This window comes from Melozone crissalis, unplaced genomic scaffold, assembly GCF_028551555.1.
Source record: "Melozone crissalis strain CALT ecotype California unplaced genomic scaffold, PUWL_Pcris_2 ptg000035l_1, whole genome shotgun sequence".
Classification (NCBI taxonomy): Eukaryota; Metazoa; Chordata; class Aves; order Passeriformes; family Passerellidae; genus Melozone; species Melozone crissalis.
The window spans coordinates 9879056-9896029 of record NW_026535813.1 but is presented as its reverse complement, the minus strand read 5'-3'; the positions used below and the strand labels follow the sequence as shown (position 1 = coordinate 9896029).

General features: G+C 46.7%; 1 protein-coding gene across 1 annotated transcript in view; it reads right to left on the bottom strand.

The window, feature by feature from the left end:
• LOC128941405 (uncharacterized) overlaps positions 1–16251 on the bottom strand; it is a 77641-nt gene extending 61390 nt beyond the window's left edge. The window contains exon 1 of the mRNA XM_054283153.1: positions 16176–16251. Coding sequence (XP_054139128.1) covers positions 16176–16251 — 76 coding nt within the window. The remainder of the gene's footprint in view (positions 1–16175) is intronic.
• Positions 16252–16974: the final 723 nt, after the last annotated feature.

Here is a 16974-nt window from a genome sequence, read left to right as displayed (position 1 = left end):
GAAATTTGGTGGGGGGGAGGAGGAAAATGCTTTTGTAAGGTTTTCATTTTTTCCTTATGGTTTTTTTCCCTCTTTTTTTGTAGTTTAGTTAATAAAATTTTCTTTATTTCTAAGCAGGAGCCTGCTTTGCTTATTCCTGGTCACATCTCACAGCAGACACCAGGGAGAGGGTATTCTCATGGGGGCACTGGCATTGTGCCAGGGTCAAACCATGACAATGGCGAAGCCAGCTTCCAGCAGAATTTGGATGATCCATTTTCCTTTCTTAAATATTTCCATTCCATGTTCCCCCACACAATGATGTCATTGATATACTGCAGATCTTCTGGAGCTTCGCCTTTTTCCAGTGCAGCCTGGATCAGTCTATGCCAGATCGTGGGGCTGTGTTTCCACCTCTGGGGCATTTGGTTCCAGGTGTACTGAATGTCTGTCCAGGTGAAAGCAAACTGAGGCCTGCATTCTGCAGCCAGAGGAATGGAGAAAAATGCATTGGCAATGTCAGTAGTGGCATTCCACTTTGCTGCCTTGGACTCCAGCTTGTACTGGAGTTCTAGCATATCCGGCACAGCAGCACTCAGTGGTGGAGTCACTTCATTCAAGCCACAATAGTCTACAGTCAATCTCCATTCTCTGTCAGAGTTGCGCACAGGCCAAATAGGGCTGTTGAAGGGCAAGTGGGCCTTACTGACCACCCCTTGGCTCTCCAGCTCACAGATCATTTTATGGATGGGGATAACAGCAACTTAATTCGTCTAATACTGCCAGAAGTGTACCGTTGAGGTGGCAATTGGTACTTGTTGCTCATCCACCCTCAGGAGTCTTACTGCACATGGGTTTTCTGATAGTCCAGGCAAGGTGTTCAATTGTTTAATGGTTTCTGCTTCTACTGCAGCTATTCTAAAAGCCCACCTGAGTCTCTTTGGGTGTTTGTAATAGCTGTTCCAGAGGAATTCTATGTCTAGAATACACGGGGCCTCTGGCACAGTCACAATAGGATGTTTCTGCCACTCCTTCCCAGTCAGGCTCACCTCGGCTTCCAAGAGGGTCAATTGCTGCAATCCCCCTATCACCCCATCTTGGGAGGCTGCAGTTTATTGCAGCCCCAAGACACATGAAAAGTCGGTTTCGGCCCGCACATTCAAAGAATGAGTCGGAGTTCTTCAGTTCTCGGTCTCAGAGTTGTTTATTGTAACTTATCTATAAAAATTTTTCTCCTGCCCTGCGAAGGTCTGTTCAGCAGGACAATTCCGGGCACTCTGACTGCCCTCGGGGCGGTGTTATCTCTGTATACTAAAAACTACGTATAACATGTTTACGATTACTTTCCAATACTTATCACCTATGTTAGACAGTGAGCTTCTATTCTAAACCAATCCAAAAGTGCTAACATCACAGTAGAAGATGGAGGTAGAGAAAAAGAAGAAGAAAGGCTGGACATGCCCAAGTACCTCCATCTTGTCCCCAAAACCCCTATTCTAAAAACCCCAAAATCTACTTTTTCACCTAGTGATAATTTTATTATTGCACTACTTAAACTTCTGTGGCTTTCAGGTCTTCATACAAAGCTGGTAATTTGCTCCACGGGTCATAATCAAACCCACAGGTGTTCTGGGCTGTGTGCCAGGGTCTCCGAGCCCCCTGGCAGGGGTCCCGGCAACTCTGGACACCCAGAGGGATGTACTGAGTTCTGACATCTCCCCCTTCTGTTTGCACCAAAAACACCTCTTTGGCAACTTGGTTCATGGCCCGTCGCATGCACAAAAAGATGCATGACAAGATGAGCAGAAGAACCACAAGCCCTGCTAAAATATAAAAACCTATCTTTAAAAGTTCCTTCCACAACGGTGAAAGGTTAAAAAATCCAACCACATCATCCATCCAGGATCCAGTGACCTCTCCAAGCTTTTTAATACTTTCTTGTAATTTTTTGATGTTCTCATGAATCGACTTTGAATTATCTGACATGTTCATGCAGCACATTCCCTCAAATTCCTCACATCCATGTCCATGTGCCAGCAGCAGATAATCAGTTGCTGCTCTATTTTGAAGAGTTGCTCGTCTCACACTGTCAATGTCTATTAACATGTCACTCAGTGCAACAGAAACAGCTCGAGCATGTTTGCTCAGCCAGCAACCTATATGGTCCAATTGAGTCAAGGCCACCCCCGATGCTGCCTGAGGTGAGAAAATTACAATGGCAATTCTCCGAGCCTTGTCCCATGTGTGCAGCTCATCATCACAATTTGGACTATATTGTTCCACTGATCTTTTCTCTTTATGTTTTTGCTCTTTCAAGAATTTCAAATCAGGTGATAACAATGAAATTCTTCCAATGCTGTATGGACCACCTTCGACATTTGCAGGGATGCCATGCCAAATTCTGTCCCCACAAATGAGAAAGATCCCTCCTGGTAACGGTGCTGGAGCCTGGAGTGATGCTTTGGTTGTCGTCTTGGTGTACTTGCACCAAGCAGATGCATTTCTATAAATTCCATGATTTGGAGTGACATCAATTGTCTTATTTTTTGCTTGCATCACATCCGGAAATTCAAATTTTATGCAAAATTCCATTGTTGTTGACCCGAGAATTTCCAGTTCCTGAGGTTCAGAAGAAGCCACAGGAAGGAGTTGTGTCCAAAAATGCCACTCATTCACAGGATCCATAATGACCTGTGAAACTTTTACAGGAGTGTGTTTTGGAATCGGCCATTCATCCACTGGCAAACCAAACATACATGTTGCGAATGGTTTCCCTGGTCTTGAGTGTGTCAAACAAATGCTGTCTAAACCCGCTGCTTGAGCTAAAGCTTCCCAAATGTTTTGTTTTGGTTGGACAATGGGCAAATTCGCCCCATTGCCTAAGGCGATAGGTGGAAGAATGAGGCACATGAGCAATACCAAGCTCATGGCTTCACTCCTCGCGAGAAGTTTTGCCATGTTTTGACACCCAAGCCCTAAAAGAAACCCCAAGTCCTTGGACTTTTTATGTTTTTTCCGAGTAGATGTCCACAGTCTGGTCCTCCTTCTGTCTGCGTGCTTGCCTCTCTGTTTCTGGGATCTATATCTTCTTGCGTCCAAGTCCGATAGGGCTTCACGTGTCGTGCTGACACCCACTTAAGACCTCGTCCTGTGGAAACACAAGCGAAACCCTTGCCCCATGTAATTAATTTGAAAGGGCCTTCAATCTGTCCTGTCTCTGGATTTCTGATCAAAACTAAAGGATTCTCCCTTAGTTTTGCCTGAGTGTTGTTCGAAAAATGTCTGAGAATTGGTGGATTGGGTTCTGAAAAGGAGCTGTTAAGAAAATTCAACACATACAATGCCTTATTCAATCTCATGTGAGGCGTTGCCTCTGGCTCACCCCTTTTTTGTTTATCCAAAAGGGATTTGAGAGTATGATGTGTTCTTTCAATGATTGCTTGACCTGTGGGGGAGTGTGGAATACCAAATGAATGTCTGACATCCCACTTTTTCAGAAACTTGTCAAGCACCTTCCCTGTATATGTTGGGCCACTGTCTGTTTTCATCTCTTGAGGCACACCAAATGATTCAAATGCTTGCAAAAAATGTCGACAGGCATGTTGTGCAGTTTCTCCCGCATGTAATGATGCAAAAATTGCTCCTGAAAATGTGTCAACTGAAACATGGATATTTTTTAGCTTCTTAAAAGATGGATATTTTGTGACATCAGCTTGCCACAGTTGAAGACTTTGCAGTCCTTGCGGATTGACTGCTCCTGTGGATGCAGGTGGCTGCACAAGCTGACAGTCTGGGCAAGCACTAATGATTTCCCTCGCTTGGCTTTTTGAAATGCGAAAGGATTCCATCAGTGCCTGTGCATTCTGATGAAAAAATGCATGGCTCAACCTTGCCTGCTCAAAAATATTTGGTAAAGTTTGTGAAATGGGCATTGTCAACCTGTCTGCCTGGGCATTCCCTTCCGCCAAAAATCCTGGAAGTGATGTGTGTGCTCTTATGTGAGTGATGAAATATTTATGTTCTCTGCTTTCCAATAGTGTTTTCATGCATGACAAGTATGAATATAAAACGCCATTGCTTGTCTCTTTTAAAAGTGAACCTTCCAACTGTTTGACCACATTTGCAACATATGCTGAATCTGTGATCAGATTGAGAGGTTGTTTGAACAATTAAAAGGGCCTTACCATGGCTGCCAATTCCACGATTTGTGATGAACCCTGAAATATTTATATGTCTGAGTTCCATTCTCCTGTTACTGAATTTTGCCAAGTGATTACTGATTTGTGTGTTTTTCCTGAACCATCAGTGAATACTGTGATCCTGTCCAATGGTTCCTCACTTATTCTTGGTTTTTTGCGCGTGGGCGTACACGGCCCTAAGTCCGGCTAGCTGAAGGGGTGAAGCGGCCGACGCCCCTGCGCATCGGAAGCCAGCCCCCCTTGGCGTCCTGGCCTCGGGCTGGGCTGGATTGCGGACTTGGATTCGCGCTGGACGAGACGAGAGAGGAGGCGACCACTTGCTGGGGGTAAAACGTCGGTTTATTGAAGAGCCCACATGCAGCACAGGGCAAACCAACAGGTGGAAAAACCCACAGCAAAATGGCCCCGAACACGGGGGGAGACAGAGTTTTACAGGGAAGGGGTGGAGATGGGAGGGGAAGCCCAGCTAACCAATAAGAGAACATGTGGGGAGGTACATAAGAAAACTGACACAAGAACTTATCCAATAAACATAGAACAAAGGAGGGGCCCCGGGACGCCAGCCAACCACAACCCCCAGAGAGAAGAATGTTCTCGAAAGCAGGGAGGAGTGGGGGGTGATTGGCTGGGCCCAGGGAGGAGGAAAACTTTACTTATATGGTGGGATAAAGGAGGAGCAGTTATGTAACTTGGGAGATTGACAATTAACGGGGGCAGGGGTGACCATAGTAACATAACTGCCAAAGGCTCTGTGGCGGGAAAACTGGAGGGGGAAGAACCATCTTACAAAGAACAGGGGGGGAATAATACATAAAACGGGGGAGCAAACTGAGAAACTTAAAAACACACCACAACAGTTTTTCCCTATAACATATATTTGATTGCAACAGTCTGTGACGTGGGAAATGAATTGTGCAAGTGCCTGGATAGCCTAACAACGCGAATAACAAATCTTTTGATTTTTGCATCGCCCAATCAAAATAATCTTTTTTCAATGGTAGATAAATTAGTGAAAAGTCCCTGCCTGACATTGTCAGCAACCTTGTTCTCGCTTTTATGATAATTTGAGATGCCATCTTCAGATCTGTGAGAATCGTCTTTGGAGACCTGTAAGATAAAAAGATCCACTCTATGATTAAGAGAGTCTCTTTGAGACGAATCCCACTGGAAGATCAGACCATGAAACTGTACTTTTTCCCCCAACATTGCCAATTGAAAGGGCAGTGATTCTATGAATCGATGTGCTTGTTTCTTCTGAATCATCTCTGTAACTTTCTCAAGTTCTTTTCGTGCTTCGTGTGTGAGTGTCCTGGGAGACCTGATGTCTATGTCCTCTCTCAGAAGGTCGAGCAATGATGGAATATCATCATTTTTGATTCCCAAAATTGGTCTCATCCAGTTGATCTTTCCTAGGAGCTGTTGTAAATTATGTAAATTGCTGACTTTGGAACTGACTTCCATCTTCTGTGGTCTTATTGTTCGCTCTGAAATCTTCCACCCTAGGTATTTCCACGGTTCAATCTCTTGGATCTTTGAAACACTGATTTCCAGTCCTGCCTTTTGCACCTCTGCAATCACACGGTCGCGGGTTTCTTGCAGTTCCTGTTGTGTTGGCGCTGCAATGAGCAAATAATCCATGTAATGAATGATTTTTGCCTTTGGATATTTCTTCTGCGCTGGTGACAAAGCTGCTGCCACGTACCATTGGGAAATAGTCGGTGAGTTTTTCAGGCCTTGTAGAAGAACCACCCAATGGTACCTCTGCAGAGGCTTCTCCCTGTTGATACTTGGAATGGAGAAGGCAAGTCGAGGAACATCATCTGGATGAAGCAGAATGCTAAAGAAACAGTCCTTGAGGTCAATGACCACAAGCGGCCAATCTCTGGGAATCATTGAGAGTGAGGCAAGTCCCAGTTGAAGTGCTCCCATGTCTTCGAGGACTTAGTTGATCTTCCTGAGGTCATGCAACAGTTTCCATGAGCCTGAAACTTTCTTTCGAATGATGAACACTGAAGAATTCCATGGGCTGTTTGTTGGTTTGATGTGTCCCTTTTGCAGTTTTTCTTGAACCAGGTTCTTCAGTGCACTCAACTTCTTTCGCTCAAGGGGCCACTGATCCACCCAGACAGGACTGTCTGTCTTCCAGGTTAACTTCAGTGTGGCGAGTGTCGCGGTGACCCCCACTAAAAATCCGCCTCCAATTTCGTGCTCCATTGTGCTAAAAGGTCTCTTCCCCATACTGTGATGGGCTTTTGCACAACAAAGGGACGAATGATTACTGTTTTGTCTCCTGGTCCTGTAACAACAATTGCGTTCTCACTCTGCAGACACAGGGAACTTCCCCCTATGCCTGTGAGAGAACCCAAGGGAGCAACCAAATTCCATTCTCGGGGCCAAAAGACGTATGATATAACTGTGATGTCGGCCCCTGTGTCAAACATCCCTCCGATGGCAATTGTCCTTTCTCCACAAGTCAACTGACAAGTGACAGTGGGTCGATCTCGGCCTATATGTTTTATCCAGGAAGCGTGTACTTCCACGTGTTCCCCAGAGGGAAATCCTTCTTGTTCAAACACTGGCATGACTTGTTCCATTGCATGGGGTGGCAAAGCAATAGCTTTGGCTACCGGGGTGTTTTCTGGAACAATCAGTGGTGGTTGAAGAGCCTTGGCTAAAACTGTCAACTCCTCGTTCCGATTTGCTGAAATAATTGAAGGATAAATGACGAGTCCGAGGGTACTACTCCTGTCTTTTCCAATTATCAAAAAGTCTTGTCTTTTGTGCGAAGTTCCGGTGACACCCATGGGTATCACTGCATGGCTTCCATCCATGAAGCACGTCAATTTAGAAGCTGCCAAGATGCACTGTGCCCCTGGTGGAAGGAGCTCTGGGTCACTGGGGATTCTGCTGATGGTTTTGCTGAGGGAGTTTGTTCGACGTTCTCCGATGACTGTCCTGTTTGTTCTTGTGTCAGCACCATCACTTGTGTCGACATGCATTGGCAGTGCTGAGCATTCTTTTTTGAGTTTCCTGGATACGGTAGAAGTTTCCCATCTATATCCGTTATATCCATCTGAGAATAACATTCGTTCGCAAGATGTTTTCCTCTCCTGCACCTTGGACAAAGGTCCGATGGCTTTTCCGTCTTTGGCACGTGTGCTTGTGGGCAATTCTTCTTGAAGTGTCCAGATGCCCCACATTTGTAGCATTGTCCTCCAGATGAACGGTTTTTCTTTTCAAAGTTCGCTAAAACTCTGTCAGTCCTGTCGATCTTTTAATTCTGCGTTTGAAGTATTTTCGCCATTTCTTCTCCCAATCGTCGTTACAGTTGTTCTTCTAATTGTCCTTGCAATTCTTGTCTCACGATGGATGCAACATGCTGAGGTGTTCCCACTTTGCTGCATGCCTCTACCATTTCTGCCAAAGATGGTTGACCGGGCATTGCACTGATGACCTGTTGGCAATCTGGATTGGCATTGGCATAGGCAAGACTTTTGATGAGGTGTGGCTTTGCCCCTTCATCAGGCACTTGTCAATCCACTGCTTGTGTGAGTTGATCTGTGAACGAAGAAAAGGGTTCAGTGGGACCTTGCCTAACATTTGTATAGAGGGTATCTTCCACTCCCGCTGGTGCGATCTGCAGAATTGCTCTCTGTGCTGCTTCTTTGATGTCATTCAGCACCTCTCGTGGAAGCCTCACTGCTTGATGCGTTGGATTGTCGCCTGGAGGATCACTTGCTAACTGTGCCACAGTGAGGTTTGCATTTGGTCCGCCTTGGTATCTGAGCCTCAGTTCAGTGAGAGCTCTTCTCCATCTGGCGTCCCACATGTGATTCTGCGTGTCTGTAAGAATCGTTGACACAAGACATCTGATATCATAAGGTGTTAAGTCATACATGTTGAAAGTGCCCCACAGAAGCTGCTTAAAATATTGAGAACCCAGTCCATTGTCTCTGATAGCCTTAGCTAATTCTTTGACTACTTCGTGGTCTAGTCTATCCCATCTTGGATTCTGACCCTGTGCATAGTATGTCACTGGCATTGTGATGTCTCCCGCACTTTGCAATAGATCCTTTTCTTTCTTTAGTTCTTGTCTAATATTTGCCCAATCTATTGTTGGAATTGTTTTCTCTTTGGGTACCTGCATTTCCAGGGATACTTGCATGTACAGTGGAGTCATCTGTGGAGGCTGTGACCATGCTGCAGCCTCTTCCATCTTAGAAGTCATCGGTGTCACTGGAATCTGCATTCCTTGTCTGGTTGAAGCCTTGGCCCTTGATCCTAAATTTGGAACAGGGATTTGAAATACTCGTACTGTTGTTCCCATAGCTTTGCTTAAATACTGTAAAATATATTTGGCTGCACTCCTTGGTACAGTAACTCTTGGTCCCCGGCCAGATGAGCCAGCAGCTGCTGCTGAAAGCATCCAGACTGGAACACCCTCTGAGGCAGTAATGTGTACTGTATCATCCTGTTGCTGCACCTCATCAGAAGTGTCCTGAGCCTCATGAGATTCAGGAGCTGATGGAAGCTCCATTTGCTGTGCTGGAGCTGTTTTCTTCGATCTATATTTCTTTTTATATGAAGTTGGGAAAAAACGTTGCAATGTTACAGTCCCGCCACTAGATGGCGTTGCGGTTTGACCGACCAGATCTGGCATGGTCTCCTGCAATGTGGTGGTCCCACCACAAGGTGGCGCTGTCGCCCACCTGGTTGGATCTGGCACGGCGCTTGACTGCAACACTTCTGATTTTGATTGAGGCTGAGGCTGTACAGTTTGTATCTGGGCTGACTGTTGAGATTGGATACGTGTCTGTCGCCTTGGGACCGGAGACGGGGTGGTACCCCGGGACACGACCGAGCCCCGATCACGCCCCTTCTCTGCCTGTGTTGTCACGGGGGAGCGGGCAGACCGCCCCCGACCGCTTTCAGCCCATGCCCTTCTCTGCGCATGCGCGGTCTCGGGGACGCCCCCTTCCTCCCCGAGACTGACATTCCCCCCGTCCCAGTCCAGTTCCGTCTCCGATGTTTCCTCCCTAGCTTGATCCCTTTCGTAATCCTCCTCCTCTGACACTGTATCCGCCCCCACAACCAACGGGCGCAATTCCCGTGACGCTTCAGCAATCCGAGCAGATCTCCTCTTTCCGACTTCCGAGTGTGGCATCATCACTGCGCGCCTGCCGCATTTCCCTGCGGTGGTCACCTGGGACTCTGCAGCTGTCCCGTCTAACTTGTTCCCTCCCAATGCAGCCGCTGTGGTCTGAGAGCTTTCCCCGAGTGGCTGCTTCTCGCACACCACAACTGCCTCACGAGTTCTCCCTCTTGCTCGCGTCTTTTGCACTGCACCACCCGAAACTTCCGCCGCCCTCGGCACTGCGCCCGCGCAAACCGCATTAGCTCCCGAACCTCCCACCGCCTCCGTGGCCCCCCTGGCTGGCCCCGCCACCGCCCCAGGCTGCTGCCAGCTGCATGGTGCTGCCGCAGCGGGACCCCGCCTCTCGCAAGAGGGCACTTCCCCCTCCCCCTCGGGTCCCGACTCGGCCCCCCTTCCTGCCGATTCCGCTGCTGTCCCTGCCCTGCCCTGCGACCGCTTTTTGGCTTCTGCAAATTGGGAGGACATGTCTCAAGAAAGGCAAAGTCCAAGTCTTCCAACTCGTTTGGGGAAATTTCCACCCTAAGCTCTCCCGGGAGTGACAGGGATGTGTCGGAATCAGAGTCAGATGGCCCTGAAATTTCTGGGGTTCTCGGATACCCTGGGAGTCCCGCGGACCTTTGAGGTGATGAGGAAATTGGAGGAGCCATCAGGGATTTGGTCTGCTAGACATGGTGGAAGCTTCCAGCAGCTTCCCACAGGAGTCACCTCTGTGGCCCCCTGCTACCAAAAACCAGGCTGTGCAAAACCAATACACCTCCCCATCATCCCTCACAACACTAAGCCTTGGGCCCACAGAATCAATCTCTCCAAACCATCCCAGGAAACAGACGCCTGTTTCCACTCCAGGACCCCCCTCCAGAGATCCAAAATGAGGGAATCATCCTGGAAAAACACAGAGGTTTTCATTGCCCGAGAACAGCAGGCAAAGCACCAAAAAAGGAGGGGGAGAAAACCTCACGGCAATCCGCTGTCCGTGTCTCAGCCTAGGCTGCAATACACTTCGGCGGTCACCAGATGTCGCTGAAGGACACGAAAGAACACAAGCACACCACCCCTCTCAAGGTGAAGGAAAAAAAGGAAGTTTTATTCTCTGACTCCAATATTTATAGTTTTACAAAAGTGACAGCGGATTGGAAGGTGACAGTGACACCTCTGCAATGACACTGGTCAAACCAACAGTCCATCAACTCTCTCCTCCTCCATAAAGGAATGCAAAACAATGAGTTATTTACAGAAAGTGTGTGAGAAAGTTCACTACAAGAATGTCAACATCAGAAGGCTTAGAAAATCTTAAAAAAACAGGGTGACAAAAGGGTTAAAATGTGGAACATCCATTGTGTGGATGAGCACATGGTGGGAAACATGCTTTGCTCCTGGTGCCATAATATTTTCTCTTTTCAGTCTTCTGTTGTATTTTTTATAAGGTTTTAATAAACCTTTTAAATTTTTTGGAAGTGATTATCATATCTTGTTGTGGTGTGTTTTTAAGTTTCTCAGTTTGCTCCCCCATTTTATGTATGTTCCCCCTTTGTTCTCTATAAATGGTTTCTCCCTTCCCAGTTTTCCCGCCACTATTGCCCTGAGAGTTGAGTTACTATGGTTACCCCTGCCCCCTTTAGTTGTCAATCTCCCAAGTTACATAACTGCTCCTCCCTTATCCCACCATATAAGTAAAGTTTTCCTCCTCCCTGGGCCCAGCCAATCACCCCCCACTCCTCCCTGCTTTCGAGAACATTCTTCTCTCTGGGGGTTGTGGTTGGCTGGCGCCCCGGGGCCCCTCCTTTGTTCTATGTTTATTGGATAAGTTCTTGTGTCAGTTTTCTTATGTACCTCCCCACATGTTCCCCGATTGGTTAGCTGGGTTTCCCCTCCCTTCTCCACCCCTTCCCTGTAAAACTCTGTCTCCCCCCCGTGTTCGGGGCCATTTGCTGTGGGTTTTTCCACTTGTTGGTTGCCCTTTGCTGCCTGTGGGCCCTTCAATAAACCGACGTTTTACCCCCAGCAAGTGGTTGCCTCCTCTCTCGTCTCGTCCAGCGCGAACCCAAGTCCGCAATCCAGCCCAGCCCGAGGCCAGGACGCCAAGGGGGGCTGGCTTCTGATGCGTAGGGGCGTCGGCCACTTCACCCCTTCAGCTAGCCGGACCTAGGGCCGCGTACACCCTCGCGCAATATCTCACAAATGAGGGCACTCTGCCATGGGCAGGGATGCCTTCCTCTATCCCAGGGTGCTCCAGGCCCTGTCCAACCTGACCTTTAACAATTGCAAGGATGAGGCAGCCACAACCTCCCTGGGCAACATCTACTAATTGTTTTTCTAGAAGTCTCTTTGTTTGCTGAGGCAGGGGGGACCCTCCCCTGAGGGCTGCCGCAATGATCTGCCTCAGTGCAGCACACAATCTCCTGAGCTCTGAATAGACCCCATCTGTACTGGGAGCACTGGTCCTGTTGTGGGCTGACAGCCAAGAGCCACACAGGAGCACACAGGCTTAGCTACCAGAATATTTGAACACTACAATATTTAGCTGTTACTTCCGCTTTAGTAACTGAGATTAACAAGTAACAGCTAGTCTCTCCTGGACAATCAGGGAGCTGGCTAGAACACCCAAGCTCTGCCCTGCTGCTCCACCTTGTCTTCCTCATTTTTCAGAATAACCAGAGAGCACAGACATGCCTGAGTGTCTCTAAGCAATGCCCTCTCCCTGCTGTAGGGAGGGTAGAGGAGCAGAACTGAGTAAGCTCTTCCTTTCTTCACTTGTCTTCATTCCTTCTCCTTCTATCCAGTTAAGAGGGTGGGCCTTACTGAGGGGACCTGTAGTTTGCTATTGGAGGGGTCTCCAGGGGGAAAGGGAAGATCCTCTCCTGTGGAAACCTCTGAATCCTTCCCCCTCAGGGAAATCCCCAGGGCCTTGCCTTGGAAGAATATACCATAGAGTTTTCCCCACCTAGGCTAAAAAGAGGACCTAGCCCATGGTGCTCTGCAGCACTACTGTCAATCTACATTAGATTACTTCCCCCATTGGCCAGTTGACACTATCCACCCCAATTATTCATCCCTCATCCCCCCTACAGGTTGTTGTCCTTTTCCCTGCCCTTTGCACTGCCCTGTGCCCTCAGGTCATTGGTCCTTGACCCCATATTTAAGTCTGTGCAGATCACATGGTTTCGTCTTTGTCCCTGATCCCTTTGGCGTGCTTTGGAATAAACCTTCACTGGAATCCATCATACAAAAACCCTTCTTGTCTTTCCTCTGCTGAGCTATCTGTGGGGTGTGTGTGTGTGCATGGACTTGAAATGACTGTTCTGGTGGCCTTGCTCTGAGTGGCTTCTGAAGGAGACACTTCAAACAAGGTTGCAGCATTTCTACCACCCTGCCATGCTGCAACACTCTCCCCTCTTCTCTTGCCCTCCTCTGGGCTGCTAAACCTCTGGGCTTTTCTTTGTCAAGCTTTTCATCTTGTAGTTGCCGAGGAGAAGAGGGTTAAGTGTCAGGAGGTTTGGACACAGTTGCCTTTCTCTCCTTCAGTCTGAGATGACGGGCCTGTCTGCTCCCACCCCAAGGGCACAAAAAGTGCTCTTTGAACTAAACCACAATGTCACACCCATGCTCCCCTCTTGTGTCCCCATCCTTGCCATGACATGGGAGACCCACAGGGGTGTCAGAGCCAAGAGAGCTCTGACAGGGTGCTGAACACGTGTGTACCAGTGTGTACAACTCTGTGTGCACATGTGTTTTTCTAGTGTGCCAGATATAGGTGTGCATGTCCTGCTTTGCACAGTGTGAATGTATACTAGTGTGCACAGCACTATTCACATAGATGCACTGAAGTATGCCCACAATGTGTGCACTGCTGTTTGCATGTGTGTTAAATCACATACTCTCAGGTGTGAGTGGGTCTGTGCACAGCTCTGTGCTTGAGTAAGCACAGGTTCTGCTAGTGTGAACATAGCTCTGTGTGAGACATACGTGTATTAATATGTATAACACTGCCCACATTGGTGTGCTCAAAACACTATGTGCAAACAAGTCATACTTGTAGACACGTGTGCATCAGTAGAGACTACATAAGTGAGTGTCTGTGTAACACATGTATGCTGGTGTAACCAATTAAGAGTACACAAGTGTGTGCTGCTAGCAGGTACTGCAGTGCACAAGAACTCTGTGCAAGTGAGCAAGTACCTGTGTGTATGTATACTAGCTCTGCACATGTTCCTGTGTACATACACGAGTTAGGCAGGCCCAGAGACATAGCTCTAGATACACAGTTCCGTACACCCGACTGCTGTCCCACCTGGAAAAGCAGATGGGTGTGTAAATATGTGTTTGTGTATATGTCACTACCTAGCTCTGCTAACTGAGGTAGCCCCTGGCTCTCTGTGTACACTCTATTCTTGTAAAGAGAAAAAATATGCCTGTTCATAGAAGTTTGCCAAAAAGTTTATATAAGGTTATGTACAGTGTTTTCCATCAAATTTAATAATGCTTAAGTTTCCGTTAAATCCCTATAAACAGAGGTATCTATAATTGCTGTAATTCACTACTGTTCTAACAAACGTTCCCTAGGAACTGCTTCCATCAAAACAAGATACTAGGCCAAGTACGAAACCTCTCTGTGATTGTAATACTTCTTAGACCGCACAGTTCCCTTGTGTCAGCAGTAGTAAGTTCAAATAATGAAACATATGAAGCAGTGCTATGTGCATTGTCTTTAGTTTAACCCCTCAGTGGGGAAGTCCCTTTCAGGCACTGCTAACCCGTGAGTTGTCTGTGTGAACTGCAGAGTGAAAGTGGACTCATGTAAATAGAATTCAAAACCCTGTTCAAGAACCCAAAGAATGGACTAGAGATAACCGAAGAAGCTTGAAGATGTCCAAAAGTAGAATCTAGCTTTCATCAGCCAGCTTAAAGATTGTTTTAACTAACACTTTGGGTGAGGAGTTTGAACTGTATAGTTTATTGATGTAATTATCCTATTTTAATAGATAAGAATTACAAGCATCTGTTGAGGGAAGGTACACATGGAACCATAAGGAGTATTGAGACAGTTTCCTTAAGAACCAACAAGTAAGGTAAAACAAAAAAAATATAGAGGGCAAGACTGGGTTGGCCCCTATGTTTGCCACCAAGATTATAGCCCTGCTGTGGGTAGCAACCCCGAAGACATGGTGAGGTGGGAAGAAGAAAGACATACCAGACCTCTATCATTCCTCAGTTGTCTCTTAAGCCAACAGACACTAAAGGGTAAGACTAAATAGGCTTCTGTAATCCCATATTGTTCAATTTTTCCTGTTCCCACTGTCCTCACTCACAGATGTTATTATTTATTTTTTTGAGAAGTAAGGGTAAAGTATCTGAATAAAAAATAAGAGTTAATTATTCGTGCCATATGACTTATAGAAAAGGAAAAGGGGAGTTTTCTATAGATAAGTAATGTAATAGTTGGCTCTCACAATTGGGAGATGGCTATTATGTAGATGCATAATAATGTTATTGTAATATGTCATTCCATAGTCCTCTTTCCCTCTCTGCCTTGTAATAGCCTTAGTAGTCAAGACATTTAGAGGAGGCTGGCTTGTTACCAGGAGGCACAGCATAACAACACCTGACCTCCAATCAAGATGTAAAAAGTAATCTCCGCCAACGGACGGCAGAGAAAGAGTTGACTGACAAAACTTTTGGAGGGGCTAAGGATATAAAAGGCAGAGCATCCATTTTGTAGAGGAGACACAGGACTGGTAGTCACGGGGCGGGAGGAGGAGGGGGCTCCCAGTGCTGTAATTTTTCCTTATTCAGTCCTTTGTTGTCGTTTTTTGCTAAAGTTTAATAAAATTTTAAAAAGTGAGCAGTTGTTTCTCACAAAAGGAATGCAAGGATATCCTGATAAGGAGAGCTTCTTACCCTAAACAAGGTGGAAGGAATGCAAGGCCTGCAGAGCTGTTGAAGATAAGAGAAGCTCCTTGGACCCTAAACTGGCTTCAACCAGCCTTGTGGTTTGAACTGCAACCAAGAGACTAGAGGGCATGCGCAGCCAAAGAAAGGTGAAGAGTTCACATTGATGAACACTCATTTGCCCTTCCTCTTGTGACCACAGAAAGACCACCAGAGAGCACTGCGCAAGTACAGAATGACTGCTAAGCTAATTATAAGGCAAAGCGGGGCTCAGTGGAGCAGGGAAATGAATATGCTCAGATCTATTCCAAAACTTGATGCATATGAAACATTTTAGAGAATAAAAAGTATTGTAGCAGCAAGCTCCTGAATGGGTAATAATTGGCATTGACTCCTTTTGTAGTGTGTTTTGTTAGTTTATTTAATTACTCCCCCATTTTCTGTATCACTCCCCCATTTTCTGTAATGGTTCTGCCCTCACCAGTTCTTCCTGCCATTGTATTGTCTATCATTTGGTTACCTTGGTTACTCCCACCACAGTTTATGTCAATCCTCTCTGTTATATGATTTCCCCTCCCCTGTGTTTCCTTATATGGGAATTTGTTCTCCTCCCTGGGCCCAGTCAATCACTCCCCACCCCTCCCAAGTCTCCAGAATCTTCTTCTACCTGGGAGTTATGATTGGCTGTGGCTCCGGGGCCCCTCCCTTATAATGTAACTACTGGTTTCTCCCCAGTGCCTATTATGTTAAGTCCACTCCCCTACCTTCCCCTATTGGTCCTTTGTAAACCCCTCCCTGAGATCCCTCCTCCCCTTTATAACCCTGTTGCACCCTTTGTTCGAGGTCACTCACTGGCTGACCCCTGTTAGATACCAGCCAGGTTGTCACTCCCTGGTTGGCACGTTGGGTTCTACAATAAATCTGACAAGTCCCCAGTGAGTGTCCGGACTCTTTACTCTCGTCGGCCAGCAGTGATTCCGTCTGCTGTGAGCACAGCCCGAAGCCTTCTGACGCCGAGGGGTGCTCACACATTTGCAGTTGGGTGTTGGCCGCCCTTCTGCCAGCCGGACACCTGACTTTAAGGCCACACCTCGCTCCATGATTCCAGAAGGCTGATCAATCTCTTTATTATACCATACCATACCATACCATACCATACCATACCATACCATGCCATTAAGAAAACCCATTGCCATTGCAGACAGTCCGATACAGCTTTGACCAGATTGGTCAATTGAAATCCAAACTCCATCACCAGTGGCCAATTAAGAAATTACCCTTTAGTAAAGAAATCTACATAACATATTCCACATGTTCACAACAACAGGTGCAGCAAGTGAAAATAAGAATTGTTTCTCATTCTTTTCTCTGAGCTTTCTAACAGCCTTTTTCAGCACAATGCCTGGGAAAGTTGTGCCTGCTGATCTCTGTGGAGAAAGCTGCGGCCACAATTCACCCTTTTGTGTTTAAAGAAAAAAGGGGGTGTTTGTAGTCCTCTGTAGGGCCCTTTATAGAAAGTGGAACAAACACAGCTCAAGAGGTTCCCTTAGCAATTTACTGGTTGTCAATCAAAACCTCAATCAGATGCTGACTTCGAATGATCAGGGAGATTCTTTACCTGTAGAATATCTATTTCGATCATATCATTAAAACAAGGTTTACAATATAAGAAAACCAAACAACAATGCAAAGAATGATCATTGTTTCAAAGTCCAAACAGCTGAGTTTCAGGAGAAGGTCCATTAGTTGGAGATG